Source organism: Bufo bufo, chromosome 4 (genome assembly GCF_905171765.1).
Source record: "Bufo bufo chromosome 4, aBufBuf1.1, whole genome shotgun sequence".
Lineage (NCBI taxonomy): Eukaryota > Metazoa > Chordata > Amphibia > Anura > Bufonidae > Bufo > Bufo bufo.
In genome coordinates, this window is record NC_053392.1 from 362,032,939 (window position 1) to 362,054,333 (window position 21,395).

Below are 21,395 nucleotides of genomic sequence, written 5' to 3' on the forward strand. Positions count from 1 at the left end.
TCAATAGTAGGCAAATTAATGGAAACCCTATTAAAGGATAGGATTGTGGAACATCTAAAATCCCATGGATTGCAAGATGAAAAACAACATGGGTTTACTTCAGGGAGATCATGTCAAACAAATCTTATAGATTTTTTTGACTGGGTGAATAAAATAATAGACGGTGGAGGTGCAGTAGACATCGCATATCTAGATTTTAGTAAGGCTTTTGACACTGTCCCACATAGAAGACTTATCAATAAACTGCAGTCATTGAGCATGGACTCCCATATTGTTGAGTGGATTAGGCAGTGGCTGAGTGACAGACAACAGAGGGTTGTAGTCAATGGAGAACATTCAAAACAAGGTAATGTTACCAGTGGGGTTCCACAGGGATCTGTACTGGGACCGATTTTGTTTAATATCTTCATAAGTGATATTGCAAAAGGCCTCGATGGTAAGGTTTGTCTTTTTGCTGATGACACAAAGATATGTAACAGGGTTGATGTTCCTGGAGGGAAACGCCAAATGGAAAAGGATTTAGGAAAACTAGAAGAATGGTCAGAACTCTGGCAACTGAAATTTAATGTGGATAAGTGCAAGATAATGCACCTGGGGCGTAAAAACCCAAGGGCAGAATATAGAATATTTGACACAGTCCTGACCTCAGTATCTGAGGAAAGGGATTTAGGAGTAATTATTTCAGAAGACTTAAAGGTGGGAAGACAATGTAATAGAGCAGCACGAAATGCCAGCAGAATGCTTGGATGTATAGGGAGAGGTATAAGCAGTAGAAAGAGTGAAGTGCTTATGCCGCTGTACAGAACACTGGTGAGACCTCACTTGGAGTATTGTGCGCAGTACTGGAGGCCATATCTCCAGAAGGATATAGATACTCTAGAGAGAGTTCAGAGAAGAGCTACTAAACTAGTACATGGATTGCAGGATAAAACTTACCAGGAAAGGTTAAAGGACCTTAATATGTATAGCTTGGAAGAAAGAAGAGACAGAGGGGATATGATAGAAACTTTTAAATACATAAAGGGAATCAACTCGGTAAAGGAAGAGAGCATATTTAAAAGAAGAAAAACTACCACAAGAGGACACAGTTTTAAATTAGAGGGGCAAAGGTTTAAAAGTAATATAAGGAAGTATTACTTTACTGAGAGAGTAGTGGATGCATGGAATAGCCTTCCTGCAGAAGTGGTAGCTGCAAATACAGTGAAGGGGTTTAAGCATGCATGGGATAGGCATAAGGCCATCCTTCATATAAGATAGGGCAGGGGCTATTCATAGTATTCAGTATATTGGGCAGACTAGATGGGCCAAATGGTTCTTATCTGCCGACACATTCTATGTTTCTATGTTTCTATGTATAGTGTCCCAACTTTTTTGGAATCCGGTTTGTAGTTACAGTCAGACACTGTAAAAGTACATCAAGCACAAGTCATGTAAAATGTATTTTTCATGGCAGAAATGGGTACATATTCCAGAAGAGTGCCAGGAACCAGGACTGTGGTTACCTATGATCTAGATATGATCAATGGGTAGGAGGAGTCAGGAATTTGAAGTGTCACCAGAAGACCAATTCTATTTTCACTAATAAGAAATTGGTATCTGGGTCGTGTATTCTTTCTTCTTTAATGTTACGTGAATCGCCTCCTCATTGATGGCCTTAGATCAACGCACATTGGTATACCGTACATGTTCTTCCTCAGCTTTTAAAGGAGACTTACTAGAAGCGATACATAAGGATCCCTTCAGTATACAAGCCTTCAGGTTACAATCTGTTGTAGCATTTTCTTTCCTGAGTTCTGGCACATTCATATTGGCATTGGACAATGTATGATCCAAATCTATATTCACAATAAGATTTACATTCCAATCTGCTTAACAGATGTCTATTCTATGTACATATTAGGGTACTTTCACACTTTAGAATCCGACACTGTTAGAATCCGGCAGGCAGTTCCGTCGCCGGAACTGCCTGCCGGATCCGGAAATCCGTATGCAAATGAATATCTTTTTTTCTGGATCCGTTAGATGTATTCATTGAAATACCGGATCCGTCTTTCCGGTATCATCCGTAGTAACGGATCCAGGATTTCATTTTTTTAAAAGCTAGAAAAAAACGCGCATGCGCAGACCGGAAAACCGGCGATGCGGCAATTTCCGAAACACTTGGTACCGGATCCGGCATTAACACATTTCAATAGAAATTAATGCCGAATCCGGCAAGTGCGGTAGTGTCCCTGAATTTTGGCCGTAAAAAATACTGCAGCATGCTGTGCTATTTTGTCCGGTCAAATACCGTACAAGGGATGGAACAGAAAACATCCTGATGCATACTGAACATTGGGACAAAACAAAAGTGTTTTTTGCCGGTATTGAGACCCTTTACCGGATTTCAATACCGGAAAAGAATAACGCTAGTGTGAAAGTACCCTAAGCGTGTGGATGATGAGTTGGATCCAAACCGTGGCCCATATTTGCTAATGTGTCCACACCAAAAATCTGTTTTATTAGTGGAGCAATTTGGTGCCTCTAGGGTTTCTACACTTTTTTTTCCAACATGCTTGACAAGGGGACGAGCCTTGGCGGAAAGGGAGGTAGAGCTTTGTAGGAAAGGGGTAAGGCCTAAGATGCTCCCTTTTGCATCACAATTCTGCCATAAAAATCTGTGTCAAAGTAAAGGGACGAGCCTTGGCGGAAAGGGCAGTAGAGCTTTGTAGGAAAGAGGTAAGGCCTCAGATGCTCCATTTTGCATCACAATTCTGCCATAGAAATCTGTGTCAAAGTAAGCCAACCAATAGTTGGTTTAGAGTCAGAGAAAGGTGTCTATTCCTTCACCAAATTTATCATCCAGCCTGACCTTCTGTGATAAATCTGGTGCAGGTCTAGACAGCCTGTCCAGCACTATCTTTAGGACTTATTTGGGCCAATGTACTTATGACAACATCTTGTTAAAGAAGCTTTTTGGCAAATGGGATCTGTTTTTAAGATGACCCTTTTTAGGCATGCAGAATGGATGAAGATTGGGTGTAAAAATTTACAGCCTATGGTTTTGCAGGAATGAAATAAGTTTCCTCCATCAACAAATTCGGGAGAAAGATCTGCTGTCTGAACAGGGGCGAGTCCTGAGACAGAAAATGATGAGCGACTGTGCAGAGCTGACCAATGAGAACAATGCATTGCAAACCCAACTACTGGGACTTACCAAACAGCTGGAAATAGTAAGAATTATTGTTCTTTTACATGCAACCAAGGGTTTCACACATAAAAGACAATCCTACTTTAAATTAGTGGACTTAGACCTCCTCAGCTACTTTATAAGCTAAAGGTGAGCTCCAATTAAGCACCAATAGAATTCTACATATTAATTTTTTAGGGGGTTCTAGTGAAGAGAATCTAATAATGTTCGAGCTAAAGTCAAAGTTCAGCCAACTTGCAGCCTATCCACAGGATATGCCAATAATATTGAGAATAAGTGGGGGTCACATCACTGAGACAACAAAAAAAAATGTATTCTTCAATGCGCAGGCAAGTCCTAACCAAAAAAAACAATGACAATTACTTTGAGTGCTCGGCTTACTCCGACAATTGTGAAGGGACACCATTAACGTTTTTATCACATATTAACAGCCTATATGTGAATATTCTATTTTCATTTATTAAATTTTTTAATATATTTTTTTACAAAAACAAGTAGTTGGTTTTCTAGATATCATTTGTTAAAGTCACTCTATGTATTCTACTTTGCGTCCTGGCTTTTTAACTTCCTCTTTGGACTTTCACTACAGCATTCAGCCTTGCTTGACTTTCTCAGTCAGATAGGGACGAGGATGAATGACTCAATTAGAGCACCACATATGACACTGATGCAATGCTCTTCTGTGGACATCTTTATCTAGGCCTATCAAGAATAGATATGTCATACAGCTATCCCAAATTCTACAATCTACTAGTAGATAACATCTTCCCCTCACAGCAGCAGTAAACCGTAATGGGTCCCCTATGTATATAGGAGTTTTATCTCTCTGTGCTACAGAAGAGCAATATTTTGTGTTTCTTTCTCACTGGCATAGTACTGCTGACGTGAAAAATAAAACAGCAAAAAGTGCTAAAAAAAACTATGTTTACTATGAATATTCAGTTTAAAAAATACCTTGTTCTGATGAAAGTGTCCCATTAATCAAAAGGCATTCTGTCTGAAACATGTAAGATGACCATTCAATAACTGCCATGGCTTTTTAATGTTTAGTGAATTGTTGAGTTTTAGTCAATGTTTTCCTCGGAAAGCTAGATGCTTTCTTGGATAACACACCACTAGGACAAGAAATGGGTTCTTCTAACCTAAATTTGGCAAACTGAGTTGGCCAAGACTGAATGCAGAGGTGGATGGGCAACTCTCTCCATTGAATCTATGATAATTACATGAATGGCTGAACAAAAATGCAACATTCACGACCATGAATCCCCTTTCCGAATCACTCTATTCACTTCTTTGGGACCGATGCACACTACCACTTCATTCTAGGAGGGGACTTGATGACCCCTGATTCTTGGGATTGTTGTGGGTCCCAGCAATATATTATCTTCATCACCAGTCCTGTGGATAGGTGATAAATAGTTTTTGTGAGATGCTCTTTTAAATTGAATTGTTGAAACCAAAAGCCCAATAATTTGAGCAATAGGGGGTCTCCAATAATGCAGCATCATAGAAATCTGGACGATATTTCCATATATCCCAATGTCGTGCAATCTAAAATATAAAAGTCTACATAAATATATATTTAAAGCTGATTTATTTTGTAAGAGTAGGCAGATATTTTAAAGCCATAAATAAGTGTACCTGTACTTTAAAATAAAATGTTATAAAAATTAAAAATCACCTCTTTTCCCCATTTTAAAAATAAACAATAAAAAATACATTAGCATCACCGTGTCCCAAAACACCCATACTATTAAAATTGAAAATATTAATATTTATCCTGTATGGTGAATAGCGTAACGGAAAAGAAAAATCAAAATGGGCGATTTGCAGTTTTGTGGTCAAAAAGTCATACGCCCACCAATATGGGATTAATAAGAACCACCACAAAAAAATTAGCCCTACGGAGCTCCGTAGAGATAAATGTAAGAAAGTGACCGAATATGGCAATGCAAAGAAAAAAATTATATATATTTTTTATTAACCCCTTAGTGACCACTAATACGCATTTTTACTGACGTAAACATAGGGGATTTTAGCTAAACTGCTGGCTTTAAATCGATCACCCCAAATGGTGCTTTAAAAACTAGAATTTGTCCTGCAAAAAATAAGACCTCATACAAGTACATTGATTAAAAAAAAAAAAAAGTTATAGGTCTTGGAATGCGATTTAAAAAGAATGTGTGTTGTCAGTAAGGGGTTAAAGTATTAAAACAAAAAAATATAAAAATGTGGTATTGCTGTAATCATAGTGACCCACAGAATAAAGATAACAGGTAAGTTTTACCGCACAGTTAACACTGTAAAAAACAAAACTCAAAACTGTGGTAGAATTGAGTTTTTCCCCCCAAATCCACCCCATATTGTATACAATATTAAATAGTGCCATTAGACAGCACAATTTGTTCCTCAAAAAACAAGCCCTCAAACTGCTATGTAGACAGAAAAATAAAAAAGTTATGGCTCCAGGAAGTGAAAGTTGAAAAAAAAAATGGCGAATCACTGCAGTACAGTACATGCACGGCAGATGTTAGAGGGGTTAGATAAAACTGGTGCTTTAAACACTGCCTACATGTGGCTTGTACTAGTACTGTTCATAGAAACAAAGTAGCGGGTCCAGCACTCGGGTCTTGAATAAAACCATGTATTTCTTATTTCAAATATTTTTTTAAAAGTCCAAAAAAGGCACACAGCAGGACATCTCCCTACACCAGTCAATGTGTTTCGACCTGTAGTCAGTCCTTATTCATGACATAAAAGAGTACAGTTTATCTGGTCCCAACACATACACACACATTTGCTAATCTGCATGCAGCGCCCTAGAGAAGTCAATAGGAGCCACATACAGTGGAGTTGCCCTGCAATGGTTGCAACAAGTAGACACAATTCTTACAAATATTTATGGGGAACAGGACCACCAGTTCTCTATATAGAGAAGGACCATAACACGCCAATTAGGTTTGCTAGGAAAATACTCCAAATCATCCAGGCGCCTGGTTTCTTCGAACATACCTTAGCCACATAGGAAGCTGCAGTGACTATATTAACATCCATTCCTGACATTTCGGTTTCAGTAACTACTTGTGTTCTGCTGTATTAACAATTCTGTAGAATTTATTCTTATAATGCTATGCTGTACTATTCCTCTTTTATTCCTGCTAGTGGTTTATGAATAAAGGTACAACTGAGTGTTACCAGTTGGGGGAGTGTCCTTGCACAGTCTGACACTATCCAATCATTACTGCCACTGCGCAGGGACATCTACCGGCAACTCCTGGTTGTACCTTTATTCATCACTACAAGCAGGAATAATGGAGGAATAACACAACACAGAAGTATATTAAAAGATGTCTCAAAATTGCTTTTGCATGGGGAATGCAAATAGTTTCTGAAACAGACATGAGGATAGGTCATCAGCATCTGATCGGTGGGGGTCTGACCCCGGCCAATCAGCTGTTCGAGAAGGCAGTAGTGTTTCTGTGAGCACCACTTCTTTCTCTCCGGGTATTAAGAAAATGAAAACACGGAAATATTACTTTATTATGAATACCTTTCATTAGTTATAATGGCTCGTTTTCTCTAGGGAGCAGTCATTAGGAGAAATAAAATGGCCACCATCCTATTAGTACACACAAAACCTGTCCTAATCACACAGAAGGACAAGTTAATTAACAACACTGAGCTAAAGAGCTGCCTCATCCTCCTCTCTGCTCTGCATGTCAGGGATTATGATCCCGAATACAGCTGATAAGATCTTCAGCTGAATCTCTGTAGGAATGAAGTTGATGAGGAGACATGAAGCACAGAGAGGAGGTAGAGATGTGGATAATGAGCAGCAGCACTTGTACACAGTCTCCATTACTACAGCCCCACATTTCCACAGTCTGTCCTGTCCGTCCTCTGTGTACTTCATGTCTCCTCATGTACTCCATTACTACAGAGATTCAGAAGAAGATCTTATCAGCTATGACAAGCAGAGCAGAGCGGAGGATAAGACAGCTCTTTAGCTCAGTATTGTGAAGTAACTTGTCCTCCTATGCGATTAGGACAGGTTCTGTGTGTACTAATAGGACAGCGGCCATTTTATTTCTCCTGATGATTGCTCCCTAGATCAAATGAGCCATTATAACTAATTAAATGTATTTGGGAATATATTTATAATTAAGAAATATTTAAGTATTTGTATTTTCTAAATTCCCAGAGAGCCCCTTTAATCTGGCCAATGTCAGCATTGTATTAGACACTTTGGCTCATGTTCACATTTTCTCTGTTTCTATTTTTCTATTAATATGCACAGTATAGTGAGAGCATTCATTTTAGGTCTTGGGGGGACAAGAATAATTTGTGATAAAGGAGTTCTGTTGTTGGATATAAATAGGAGTGAAAATAACCAAGCTCGTGTCGTTCTTACACTTACTAAATTCAGTGGAGGGAATTTATCATAGAACGGTTGTACTATGATATTCCCTGCGCTGCCGGAGGCTGTACCTAATTTATGAAAAGGAGTACTCCTCATCGCAAATTAGGTCCATCCTCCGGCAGTCCATGCGCCTAAACTGAAATCTAAAAGTGAGTTAGACCAGCACCTCCAAACTATATATAAAAAGAGAGCTCAGGTGCACATTACTGTGGCTGCAATGCAAAAGCAAACAAGGACAAGTAGCAGTACACTGCCATGTGCTAAGACGCATGCAAACATTGAAAACCCGAATAAATGTAAACGGCATTATACTTTCTATATGAAAATTAGAAGTTCTTTGCACATATCTTTGATCAAGAATATGTCAGGCCCAATTTACCAACGAAAAGGTGGCTTCTATCAGACAGGACCTACACTAACAATCTTACCTCTCCTGGGCTTTTGGCCTACAAATTTCAGGGCAAATTGCCCCCCCCAAGCTGGCATAGATTTCAGCCGTCTTTTATGTCAGAAAACTGGTGTAAAAGAGGACAAATCTGCAGCCCACTGGCCCTGCTCTCATCATGCGCCCTTTCCGGGAAAGTGGCGAGGGCTGCGGAGAAATGCCACCTGTACAAGTGGTAAATGTTTGCGACTTTTTTCTGCCAGAAAACTGGCATGGTGGGAATGATAAATTACCCCATGTGTTGATTTCAAGATTGTGGCTACATCTACAGTACGTAAAAGGTTAGCTCTTTTTTTTTTTTTTTTTACTTAGTGTTGATCTATTAAAGGGAAAGCCACCTTGACGCCTGGTAGATGGGCCCGACACACGTTTGATCAAATATGTGCGCTAAGAGCTTCAATTAACTCATTTATAGTCGGTATTGTACCACTTTTATTTAGAATGACCCCCATTTCTTAGCTCCATTGTTTTTATGTATGTTTGTTTGTTTTATGGATATGCACCTGTGATTCTGAAGGTTCTAGTCTAAATTCTCTTGTAGGATCTATTAAAGGGGTTATGCCATGAAAACTATTTATCACCTGTCCACAGGATAGTGATAACTTTCAGATCATAGTGAGTCTGACCCGCTACAACTTCCTGTGATCCTGAGAATGAGGGGTCCCCAAATCCCCTTTCTAAATTGAGCAGTATTAATTGTGCATGTTGGTCCACCACTCCATTCACTTCTTGGGGACTGACGTGAGCACTACCACTCCATTCTAAGAGGGACTTGGTGACCCCTTTGGAATCACTAGGGGTCCCAGTGATCTGTTGTTTATCACCAATCCTGCTCATAGGTGATAAATCGTTTTAGTGGGATACTCCTTTAAATTCAGGCCTTGAGCCCAAATGCCCAATCAATTGAGCACTAGGGGATCTCCAATCTTAAGGACCATATTTTCATATAATTCCAATGTCTTTAAAGCCATTTATTTTGTAAGAGTAGGCCGGTATTTTAAAGCCATACAAGACAATATGCAAATGAGGTATTCGAGCCTCGGAGGCGGGCTTATGCCATCCGAGCACTGCTTCAGCGATGTCCCCGTTCCTTCCTAATGCTGGCCTTCTCCACTTAATCACGCCCCCATGTCTTTTGCTTGACAGCGTTAGTGCTGAGATCCAGCATCTGGGCACTTGCTTCCTTAATGGCGCATGCGCACAGGATCTTTTCCTTCCTTCCCGGCTTGCGAATATGTCTAGTGCGCACACTCTGTCACGTCACTGAACCCAGAAGTGGAGGTGCGTGCGCAGTAGACATATTCACAAGCCGGGAAGGAAGGAAAAGATCCTGTGCGCTCGCGTCGTTAAGGAGGCGAGTGCGCAAGCACTGGATCTCAGAGGGTCTAGCGGTGTCATTCGGTGTCAAAACATTTATTTTTCTTCAACACCCTACCACGAACATGAGAAAGAAAGGTATGGCTTTTGTCAGCGTCATTAGCCCTACCAGGCTATATTCCTGGTAGGGTAGGCTTGATCCGGGTGACAGAACTTTTGACATGTCCTAGTAACAAAACAAAGGTTTTGATCGGTGGGGGTCCAAGTGCTGAGACCCTTAACAAGTGTTAGAACAAGGAGAAAAAAGCGCTCACACAGAGTACTGTCTCTCTTCCTTGCTGATGGTGATCTATTGGGGTCTAAGCACTTGGACACCCACCCATCAAAAGCTTTGCTATGTCACTACAACAGACAATATGAAAAGTTTTGCTAAAATACAGTACAGGTACACTTAATGTGTGGCTTACTTGATGGGGGGAGCCAAAGTCTCAAGTCATGACTAGGGGCTCCCAAGATCAGTACTGTTTGTGATTTGGATAGGATTGTAAATTAAAAAAAAAACATTGCTTATTCCAGCAGAAAGCACTTAAAGAAGACAACTATACCCACAGCTCTACTAACGTTGCTCAACTTCTACATGTCAAGGACAAAGAAGAGCAACTTATCAAGCAGGTACAACTGCAGCAAGTTCTTCTCAAGAAGGAGAAGGAGAATTTCAAGGATTTGATGGGACAGGTAAGGTTTACATTTGTAACAACTAACTGATTTCTTGCATCATTCTGAAAGACAACTGATAACACTACACCTTCCAAGTGTCTCTGTTGGGAGGTATGCACAACCCTTTTAATGGCCAGGCAAGCTAGCTGCTATTGAAGGAAAACTACAGAGAAAGAACCAACCAACCTTTCATCCATGAAGCTCAAATATATCAGAAAATGTCCCAAATGATTAATAGAGAAATCAGTCTTTTCGTTGTCAAGGAAAAAATATCCACTAGTTTTGAGTCTCAAAAAGCATGGAAAAAGCTAAATGTTGCATATAAAATTAGGTGAAATACACTGTCTGATATTGTAAATTAGATTACAAAACTCCAAATCCAATACTCACATTGCAATGCCATACTGCTAGATCGAAACCAGCAATATATTGCCCTGTAATAAAGAGGTTATCCCATGATTAAGGAAAAAAATCTAACTCAGACCTATAGTATAGTCTCTTTCTAACAAAGTTAGAACCAGCCCTGTACCTCACATGGATCCAGAGATCTCACCATTCATTGCTCTAATTGCTCTGCTAAATTTATTTTAAGGTGAAAACTTTGGGGGCATGTCCTTGCTGAGAGGGCATGCTTTGTAACTGTCACAGCTTCTAACAGAAGATATGGCTGGTGGCAGTTGAAGGGTGGAACTGAGCATGTGCATCCACCTCAGAAAGATGGACAGAGGCATGAGGAAAATAAGAAACAGCAGGTGGCGCTGTATAGATACATTTTATTGAATAACTCAGTGGCTATACAAAATTTTTAATTACAAGCAATTACAAAAGTATTCAGAGCCAGACGCTAGTTTGAAAACTGTAGAATATTTTTCATGGCACAACCCATTTTTAGAAATGGCTGGTGTAGCTTGGAACCAATATTTTGCACACAGCTTTAATACATTTGTTGCATTTCACACCTCTTTCTCAAGACACTAGTAAAAAAATGCTGCCACTTGCTATGTATTCCACTGTTTTATGTAATTTGTGAACAGATTCTAAAGTATTTTGCTTAGTAAATCTCTCAGATTAACCGTGTCCAACTGAATATGTACTGTAGATGTAAAACTCTCCCTATTAACATTGCCCACCTGAATATCCTGTATATCTAGTAATCTAGCAATATTACGTATATCTAGTAATACTAAGTCTAAAGAACCTTTCAAACTGAGACCACTGAGACCATGCAGGCATAAGTTTTAGTTCAGATTTGGAGAGGCAGGGATCCCAGAAGGGAAAACAATACATGGCTAAATATACAGCTGCTGTATAGATAGAAACCATTGAGAGGGAAAGGGGGAATGACCTGAGAAAATATCAGGCACCCCACCAGGATATAGTGTATCTGAAAGATTGATACAACTACAATAAAAGATTGCACAGCCCTACCTCTCCAATTCTGAGGAATTTTAACAATTTTTTGTTAAGAGTTCGTAGAGATTTTAAAGAGTAATCAATAAAGAATTATAATTATTACAAAATATCAGTCAGAGAGGTGGATAGAAGCCATGCTTAGGTCCTAGAGACCTTTGAACCTCGCTCTATATTATATATAGTGTGGCCACCTCCTGAAGGACCTACAAGTTTGTTGGTTGGATGACAGCTCCTGCTCTCTAGCAGGAGCAGGTTGGGCCCCCAGCTGTAAGTGACAGCGGAGAAGGCAGAAGAGGTTTATCAGCGCTTCTGCCTTCTCCTCAAGGAGCGCTCTGCAGGGTGGACCTGGTGACCATGTGCTCGCCGGGCGTCTTACGGGCAGAGGACTGGGGCTCATTTGGATGCTCCAGTTACAGTGGAAATAGTGCAAATTATGTGGCAAATATGTCTGTCTGTTCTTTATGCGCAACCAAATGACTGGACCGATCTTCATCAAATTTGGCACCCAGGTACTTCAGGTGCCCAAAAAGGTTTTAGACCGGGTCTCAGTTCTCTAGGATGTACCGTTCCTGAGATATTCCCAAAAAATGACCTGCGTTAGCCAAAAGAAGCCTACAAGACTTTCACTCATATCCCAACTGCCATACACACGGTCACATGTCCCTTATCAGCGAATAGAAGCTCACAGGCCCTTAGTCTCCACATACACCCAGTTTTACTCCAGGTTTCCATAACAACCCAGTCATTTTTCTTCACTGCTGGAGGTCAACTTTAGGCTAGGGCTACACGAGGAGAATAAGTCGCACGACACATAGGGCACAACTACACTGCTACATGCATCCATCTTGGATGGATTTTTTGAGACTGTCGTGTCGCAGTAGCAGCATGTCGCAGTGCGACACCATAGCCTGTCATTATAAAAATTGTTACACGACATTGGTATAACAAAATGTCGAGCAACACATGTCGTCATGTAGCCCTAGCCTTAAAGGGGCAGGGCACTGTGGAGGTCACTGTTAAGGGAACAGGGGCCACTATTAAAGGGCAGCTGCTGTGGAGGTCACTGTTAAGGGGGCAGGGGCCACTATTAAAGGGGCGGGCACTGTGGAGGTCACTGTTAAAGAGGAGTTCACTGTGGATGTTACTGTTAAGGGGGCAGGCCGCTGTGGAGGTCACTGTTAAAGGGATGGGCACTGTGGAGGTCACTGTTAAGGGGGCAGGGGCCACTATTAAAGGGGCAGCTGCTGTGGAGGTCACTGTTAAGTCAGCAGGGTACTGTGAAGTCACTGTTAAGGGAGCGGGGTACTGTGGAGGTCACTGTTAATTGAACGGGGTACTGTGGCAGTCACTGTTAAAGGGACGGGTGCTGTGGATGTCTCTGTAAAGGGGGCAGAGAACAGTGGAGGTCACAGATAAGGGGATGGTCCCCTATGGAGGTCAGTGTTAAGGGGTGGGGTGCTGTATAGGTCACTGTTAAAGGAGCGGGCCCCTGAGGAGGTTAATGTCAAGGGAGTGGGGTGCTGTGAAACACTGTCAAAGGGGCGGGCTGCTGTCAAGGTCGAAGTGAAACGCTGCTTGTGGCCAGTCATTGGCTGGAGCGCGCATGTGAGTATGCCAATATCCAGCAAGATGGAGACAGTGGGAGCGGCGGGGAGCAGGAAAGTATGAATCTTCTGTCTGCAGGAACGTGTTAAAAATAATTTCTTACCAGGAAATCTAAAAGTTCCTATTACACTCCACAATATTTAGGACAATTACTGGGAACAAGTCTTCATACGAGCACTCATTCCCAGTAATGGCCTGTATAATCAAGCAGCTGATCAGCTGATAAACAAGGAATCGCTCGTTTGTCAGCTGATTTGCATATTTTATCAGGATGAAAGATGTACGATAATCCTCAGTACATCTCCATGTGTAATAAGGAATTTGCTGCAGATAATCAATAGAACTGAATGAGGGAGGAATGACTGTGATAGCGATCACTCCTCCCCATTCACTTTGCATCGGTCTGTGTAATAGGCTGATGCCAACGAGCGCTGATTAACCTTTTTTTTGCAGCCCCTTGAAATAGAGCAATGTGACAATGCGGCCCCCAGACCCCTGCTTTAGACAAATGTAGACCAAACCCACCAAATTCAGAAGAACTGGCCAATTTCCTAATATGTATGGGTTTCCCAGACTCTTTCTGGGCAGTTGGATTTCAACAAGCCCTATTCTTTGTTCTCAGTGGAGATAAGCGGCCACCAGAGGAATCTGGCAGTTATTTATTACCCTCTCCCTACTGAAAACACATGCATGCTTCCCTAAACCAAGCATACATGTGTATGAATGGGTTTGAAACAAGTGTTTCCAACACCTGTCTAAGGTATGTAGGCACCTTAAGAGGCAACAACTAATCATAATTTATATCAGAGAATCCTTTATTCCTGGGGGGCGTGGCCAGGCACTGGAGGAAGATGGCCGCATGATTTCAGCGCTCCGGCACCCAGCACCAATTTAAGCCACCAGCCCAGCGCTTACACCCTTGATTATGGCACACAGACGCAGCACTTTAGCTCTTTGCCTACCTGCATCCCGCTGAGATTGGGAAAATTCACAGGACGCTGCGCAAGCCGGACTCTGACCTGAGACAGTGCTCCTCATTCTTCTCCTCTCCGACTCCACTGGACCCGGCGCACTTCCGTCGAGTGCAGCCTCCAATGTGTTTGTACACGGGGTCACACCAACTCCCTCCCTGTCATCAGTCGGTACTGACCTCACAACTCATGAACTGGAGCAGGAGGCGCGCCATGATACTGGGCCTGGCGCATCACTATCATCTATGCCTGACCTCCACAGCTCGGGACAGGGCATGGGACACTCGGAGCCCTCAGGACTCAATCAGCTCAGAGGACACTTCCTCCCCAGACGAAGGGGCAACTGGCGATATAGTAGATGCCTTAACAGCACTACCTGCCTCCCACTCTCCAGTGTCTGAACAAGCACTCAAGCGTATGCTACAAGGTTTGCAATCCTCCCTCCATGAGGACATTACAGCCTGGGCCTTGAAAAGAGTCAAATCTACCTGAGAAGAGTCATGGTTATCCATAATCTCCTGCTCCCCTCGCCCATCTGATGATGATTTGCAGTTCTCTCCTAGAGAGAAAGGGAGAAGACTAGGTAGAAGACTGTTGGTCATCAGCAGGTGGGCAGGGAGAGCAGGACTTCATGAATAACCATGACTCTTCTCAGGTGTCCGTGACTCTTTTCCAGGCCCAGTCTGCAATGATTGTGATGTTGGTTCTTAGCAACCACTTACTTTTACCTTATAAATGACAGACCGCTGAAATCAACTCACCTGTCTCTACTTTATTCTTCCATTAGTATGGGTGGCATAAAGTTGATGACAGGTTCCCTTTAATGAAATCCACCTAGACTGGCAGGACACTGAGATACAATATCACCTCACTAAGACCCGATCAATGCTATATTCCGACAATTGCGAATCACTCCTGAAAACATCCACCTTTGCAAAACATAACATTTCCTGGGTGGGAAGAATAGCTACCTTCCAAATATTTACCTTGCCGAAAGTGCTGTACATTTTCCATACGGTTCCCTTGCCCCTACCCACCAGATTTTTTTCAGAAAGCTAGACCACTTATCAATAATTTTATTTGGGGGAACAAGAAACCTAAAATCTCATACACCCTGATGACCCGGAAGAGAGGAAGGGGAGGTCTGGGACTACTGTGCCTCCGCCATTACTATATAGCTACCAACCTCTTCATTTTGAGGGCAAGAACTACAGATAAACATTGGGTTGACATAGAACAAAGTGTAACTCCAGCCCAAGATCTTAGAGCCTTACTGATTACCTCTGCATTGGATCCATACATGAACCCTGGTAGGTCAGACATAGTACAGCACTCCATAAACCTGTGGTGTAAATTCCACAGCTATGAAAACTCTTTTGCGCTGGTACTGTACGCCCAATAGGCTACACACTATCTTTCCAAACTCCTCACCTTATTGCTGAAGACTCTGTGGTCAGAGAGGAACGCTATACCACACCCTGTGGTCATGCCCCGTCCTCCTTCCCTAATGGAACGCTGTATTCTCTTTACTATCTGAAGTATTGCGTTACAGAGTGGAACCTTCTCCGGGATTGGCTTTCCTTTTTTTGGGGATATAGACTCTTTTCCTGTATCAGCCCGAACTATAGTGGGCCATGTTTTAGTGATTGAGAAATTGGTGGTGGTGCGGCACTGGAAAGAGCCTAAACCCCCGAACTTAAAGGAGGCGACATACACATACACTTATGAAAAACTACTCTCCTATAGTGTATTTCATAACACCAAGGTGGATAAAATATGGCAACTGTGGACAACACCCTTCATGTAAACACTGAAATACTCAACTGCATAGGCTTCAGGACGGCACACTGATCATTTAGTTGATATTGTGGTTTTATTGTGTTCTCATTTTGAAACTGCAATTGTTTGTCTGTACAAACTGACTGACTTGCTATTGAATTTTGAATACATCTATGCAATGTACATTAATATGTTGAAAAATCCAATAAAAATAATTGAAACAGAATCCTTTATTCCCAAGATATTGGGAATAAGCTACATCATTTGCTTTGTTGGAAAGATTCCTCAGGTTACTTAATGCAGTGCTTTTGTAGGTCTCCTCAAATAACACTGTTGCTATAGTTTCCTGTGTATACGTGACGGGTATCAGCAGTGTAATTACATACAGTACATACACTGTGCGTGATTCAGACCCACAAAAGATCATGCAAGAAATATAATTATCACAATTAAAATAGAGTACAGTATCAAGGACTTTCAGCGACCCTATGGTCCAGTGACAAAATCTGATGTCTGATGAGGAATAGGGTCCCCTTTGTGTTGTCACAAATTGTCTGTCAGCTTCATAGTCTATCTATCAGTAGTCGGAGACACTGCTCCTGGATGGATGAGCTCTGGTGGCCTTAGTACTGTGTTGCTCCTTTGTATTTCCAAACACCATCCAATCATCAGTTACAGGGCCACTGTAGGGGAACACAAAAGATGGACAATGTGCTGAGACATTTATCCAGTAGCAGATGCAAGATTCTTTCAAACTGCCAACAGGTAGTCTAAGAAGATAGGACAACACAGAGGGAGCCCTTAGATGGGGAACCCAAAGCAGAGTGGCAAAAAAGGTAATTTTATATAATTCTCCATCACATATCAAATTTTGTCTCTGGACCAGAAGGTCACTTTCAGTGAGAGCTTGTGATATGGAAAGCATGGTATCCTGGTAAAACATGGTTTGAGAAAGCCACCAAATGCATTTGTACAATATCATACCCATATCCTCTGAGCATGTCCACAATGTACAGTACAGGTTGCTATTAACCACTTAGCGACCGCCAATACACCTCCTTACGTTGGTCACTAAAGGGGCCTGAGACTAGGCTGCCACCTTTTTATGGCAGCTTAGTCTAAGCATTGCACGGATCTCAACATTGCACGGATGACAACTGGGCTCCTGCTTTAACAGCCCATATCAGCAAAAGTAATATATTAGTTGGATGCACAGGATGGTTGATACACCAACCAGGGTGCTCACAGTCTTGCAGCGTCACCCCGCTGCTAAAGAGGACAGAAATATAGAAAAGTTGACTGGGCACACCTAAGATATTTGGTAGCTAATGTTTATTGGTACTGAAGTATATAATACAAATCCAATAGGGGGATGTACAACGTATAATTTAATAATTGAAAACGCTACCTCTAGATAGAGCAATAGTCAAGGCAGATGTTCTGCGTATTCTGCAGCCACAGAATACGCAGAACATCTGCCTTGACTATTGCTCTATCTAGAGGTAGCGTTTTCAATTATTAAATTATACGTTGTACATCCCCCTATTGGATTTGTATTATATACTTCAGTACCAATAAACATTAGCTACCAAATATCTTAGGTGTGCCCAGTCATCTTTTCTATATCCATATCAGCAAAAGCACCAATCCAGGCCCGTTAGAGTTTGTGGTTAATAGGAGCCACTGCATCTAAGTGGTTTAGTGGGAAGAGGCTCAGCCTCTCAGGCATCGGCACTCCCTGAATGAGATTGCAGGGTGCCAGTGTCTTAGTATGGCAGCCAGGAACCTAATGAAGGCCCCCAAGCCTGCCCTCAGTGTATGCCTATCATGCTGCATATCTGATAGTGCCTGTCAGTAGTACAGTGTATTATACAAGCGATGCAATCAGAAGATTACCTGTGAAAGTCCCCTTGTGGGACTAATAAATTGTAAAATAAAAGTGAAGTAACGTTTTAGTAAGTTAAGTTAAATAATACATATTTTTCCGCCCAAAAAATGTTTTCAATGAAAAAAAATAACAAAAATAAAATCCCCACCACATGTTTGGTATCATAGCATTCGTAACAGCCTGCACTATAGAATTATCATGTAATGGTGTACAGTACACTGTAAAAAAAAGAAAAATAAACTGCCACGATTACTGTTTTTTGCATATTAGCTACGAACCAAATGGAATAAAAAGTGATCAAAAAGTGTCATGAATCTCAAAATGATACTGATGAAAAGGTAAAAAAAATACTATGGGGGTCAGTTTAGACACCGGTCTTAGGAACCCCTATATCTGGTGGTGGATCTACCGAAGTTATGAAAAGGCACCGGCCTCTACATAACTTCAGCACATCCAGCGCCAGTCTAAATGTAACACAGCTTCCTAACTGTCTTACATTTAGACCATTTTCCACACCTAAAACAGGCGTAGAAAATGATGAATGAGACAGGCCTGCCTGCATGGTCCCGCTCACTTTTTTAGGCTTGGCGTGAGCGGGGAAAGGCTGCAGATTGCAGCGCAAATTACCTTTGCGCCGCAATCTGAGCCAGAAATACGCCCAATATAGGCCTATTTTTGAATAATAAATGACCCCCTATATGTATTTGGTGTTTCTGTAATAAAGTTATCATGTTGTTTATGCTGCAAAGTAAACGTCTCGAAATTTACAAAGTAAAAACTCAATGCCGGTATAGATTAATTTTCCCTTCCCCCAAGAAAGAGTTAATAAATGAGTTATGTGTACCCCATTAAAGGGAATCTGTGACCGGTTTTATGATGTCCTACCTAACGGCAACATAAACAAGATGACAGATCCCCTTAGCAAAATGCTGGGTCACTTTGTTTAATTGACGAAGTCGTTTTGCTAAAATTCTGTGCAAAACAGCTCGAGCGCATGCTGAACGACTCCCCATATTCGTGAGCTCATGGTGGGCGAGGAGAGCTGTGAGCTCAAGAATATCAGGGCGCATTGACGTGCGCTGGAGCTGTTAGAACCTAGAAGCCAAAAACTGGTGACAGATTCCCTTTAAAAACTACAATTTGTCCCGTGAAAAAACTAGCCCTCATACGGCTACAACCAAAAATGTGATAGCTCTTGGAACGCGACAATAAAAAAATGAAAACAATTGCTTGATTACTGTACTATCTTTTGTTCTTCTAGATTGACCTGATGCTTAGTGGGAATGATTTCCAAGATTTGAGAACCAATACATTAAGCAGCCAGATTGCAGAGATACAAGCCATGTTAGTCAAGGAGGAGCAAATAAACACAGAATTTAGGAGAGATAAGACACTGCTAGTTGACCACATATCTTCCTTGCAAACCCAGGTAATGAACTGTTGAGATAGAAGTCATTGAATATTTTGTATCAAATCACTGTATTTGGTTACTTGTGACATTGCATAGTATTATTCCAGTGCTCGAATGCAGAAGCTGAGCTATGTTTGGTCAGTAAATGACTGTACTTTTCAGGTAATGAAAGAGGAAATGTTCTCAGCCTGCTCTCACTACGAGCTCCATATCTCCAAACTGTTTAGATTGCACAGAATCTGAAAGTGAGGGTGGTTGAGTAACCTGACCAGATCCGTATCTCTCTCTGATCATTCATGGTGTGGTTCCATTAGGTCATGAATAGGGATGAGTGAACCTGAACTTTACAGATTCGGCGTTCGGGGTGTGGAGGAATCCCATTATGGATTCCGTTATATATATAGAATGAAATTCTATGACGGAAGGCAAAACGGAAGCCTTTAAGAAACATTCCGTTTTGCATCCCGTCATAATAGAAGTCTATGGGAAGCATAACGGATCAGTCTGGTTTCCGTTATGCAGGACTTTTATGAAAAAGTTCCATAACGGGATTCCTCCTCTGCCCGAACGACGAACCTGAACTTATAAAGTTCGCTCATCCCTATTCATGAATATACAGTGGATATAAATAGTCTACACACACCTGTTAAAATGTCAGGTTTCTGTGATGTAAAAAAAATTAAACAAAGATAAATAATTTCAGAACTTTTTCCACCTTTAATGTGACCTATAAACTGTACCACTCAATTGAAAAACAAACAGAAATATTTTAGGTGGAGGGAAGAAAAAAACAAACTTAAATAATGTGGTTGCATAAGTGTGCGCACCCTCTTATAACTGGGGATGTAGCTGTGTTCAGAATTAAGCAATCACATGCAAAATCATGTTAAATAGGAGTCAGCATACACCTGTCATCATTTAAAGTGCCTCTGATTAACCCCAAATAAAGTTCAGCAGCTCTAGTTGGTCTTTCCTGAATTTTTCTTAGTCGAATCCCACAGCAAAAGCCATGGTCCATAGAGAGCTTCCAAAGCATCAGAGGGATCTCATTGTTAAAAGGTATCAGTCAGGAGAAGGGTACAAAAGAATTTCCAAGGCATTAGATATACCATGGAACACATTGAAGACAGTCATCATCAAGTGCAGAAATTGATAAAAAGACGAGGAAAAAAATGGTCTGGTAGGCTACGAAGAGGCCTACAGCAACATTAAAGGAGCTGCAGGAATATCTGGCAAGTACTGGCTGTGTGGTACATGTGACAACAATCTCCCGTATTCTTCATATGTCTGGGCTATGGGGTAGAGTGGCAAGATGAAAGCCTTTTCTTACGAAGAAAAACATCCAAGTCAGGCTACATTTTGCAAAAACACATCTGAAGTCTCCCAAAAGCATGTAGTAAAAGGTGTTATGGTCTGATAAAACCAAGGTTGAACTTTTTGACCATAATTCCAAAAGATATCTTTGGCCCAAAAACAACACTGCACATCACCAAAAGAGCACCATACCCACAGTGAAGCATGGTGGTAGCAGCATCATGCTTTGCTGTTTTTCTTCAGCTGGAACTGGGGCCTTAGTTAAGCTAGAGGGAATTATCAACAGTTCCAAATACCAGTCAATAACATAGTAACATAGTAACATAGTACATAAGGCCGAAAAAAGACATTTGTCCATCCAGTTCGGCCTGTTATCCTGCAAGTTGATCCAGAGGATCAACTTGGCACAAAACCTTCAGGCTTCTGCTAGAAAGCGGAACCTAATCTTTCAGCATGACAACGACCCAAAGCATACCTCCAAATCAACAAAGGAATGGCTTCACCAGAAGCAGATTAAAGTTTTGGAATGGCCCAGTCAGAGCCCAGACCTGAATCCGATTGAAAATATGTGGGGTGATCTGAAGAGGGCTGTGCACAGGAGATGCCCTCGCAATCTGACAGATTTGAAGTGTTTTTGCAAAGAAGAGTGGGCAAATCTTGCCAAGTCAAAATGTTGCCATGCTGATAGACTCATACCCAAAATGACAGAGTGCTGTAATAAAATCAAAAGGTGCTTCAACAAAGTATTAGTTTAAGGGTGTGCACACTTATGCAACCATATTATTTTATTTTTATATTTTTCTTCCCTCTACCTAAAAGATTTCAGTTTGTTTTTAAATTGAGTTGTATAGTTTATAGGGCACATTAAAGGTGGAAAAAGTTCTGAAACAGGGGTGTGTAGACTTTTTATATCCACTGTATCTCT

General features: G+C 41.3%; 1 protein-coding gene across 2 annotated transcripts in view; it reads left to right on the forward strand.

Moving 5' to 3' along the window:
- Window positions 1-21,395, forward strand: part of LOC120997052 (chromosome-associated kinesin KIF4-like) — a 53,052-nt gene that overhangs the window by 15,234 nt on the left and 16,423 nt on the right. For both annotated transcript variants that reach the window (XM_040426955.1, XM_040426956.1), the window contains exons 7-9: window positions 3,050-3,212; window positions 9,949-10,107; window positions 19,007-19,174. In XM_040426955.1, coding sequence (XP_040282889.1) covers window positions 3,050-3,212; window positions 9,949-10,107; window positions 19,007-19,174 — 490 coding nt within the window. The remainder of the gene's footprint in view (window positions 1-3,049; window positions 3,213-9,948; window positions 10,108-19,006; window positions 19,175-21,395) is intronic.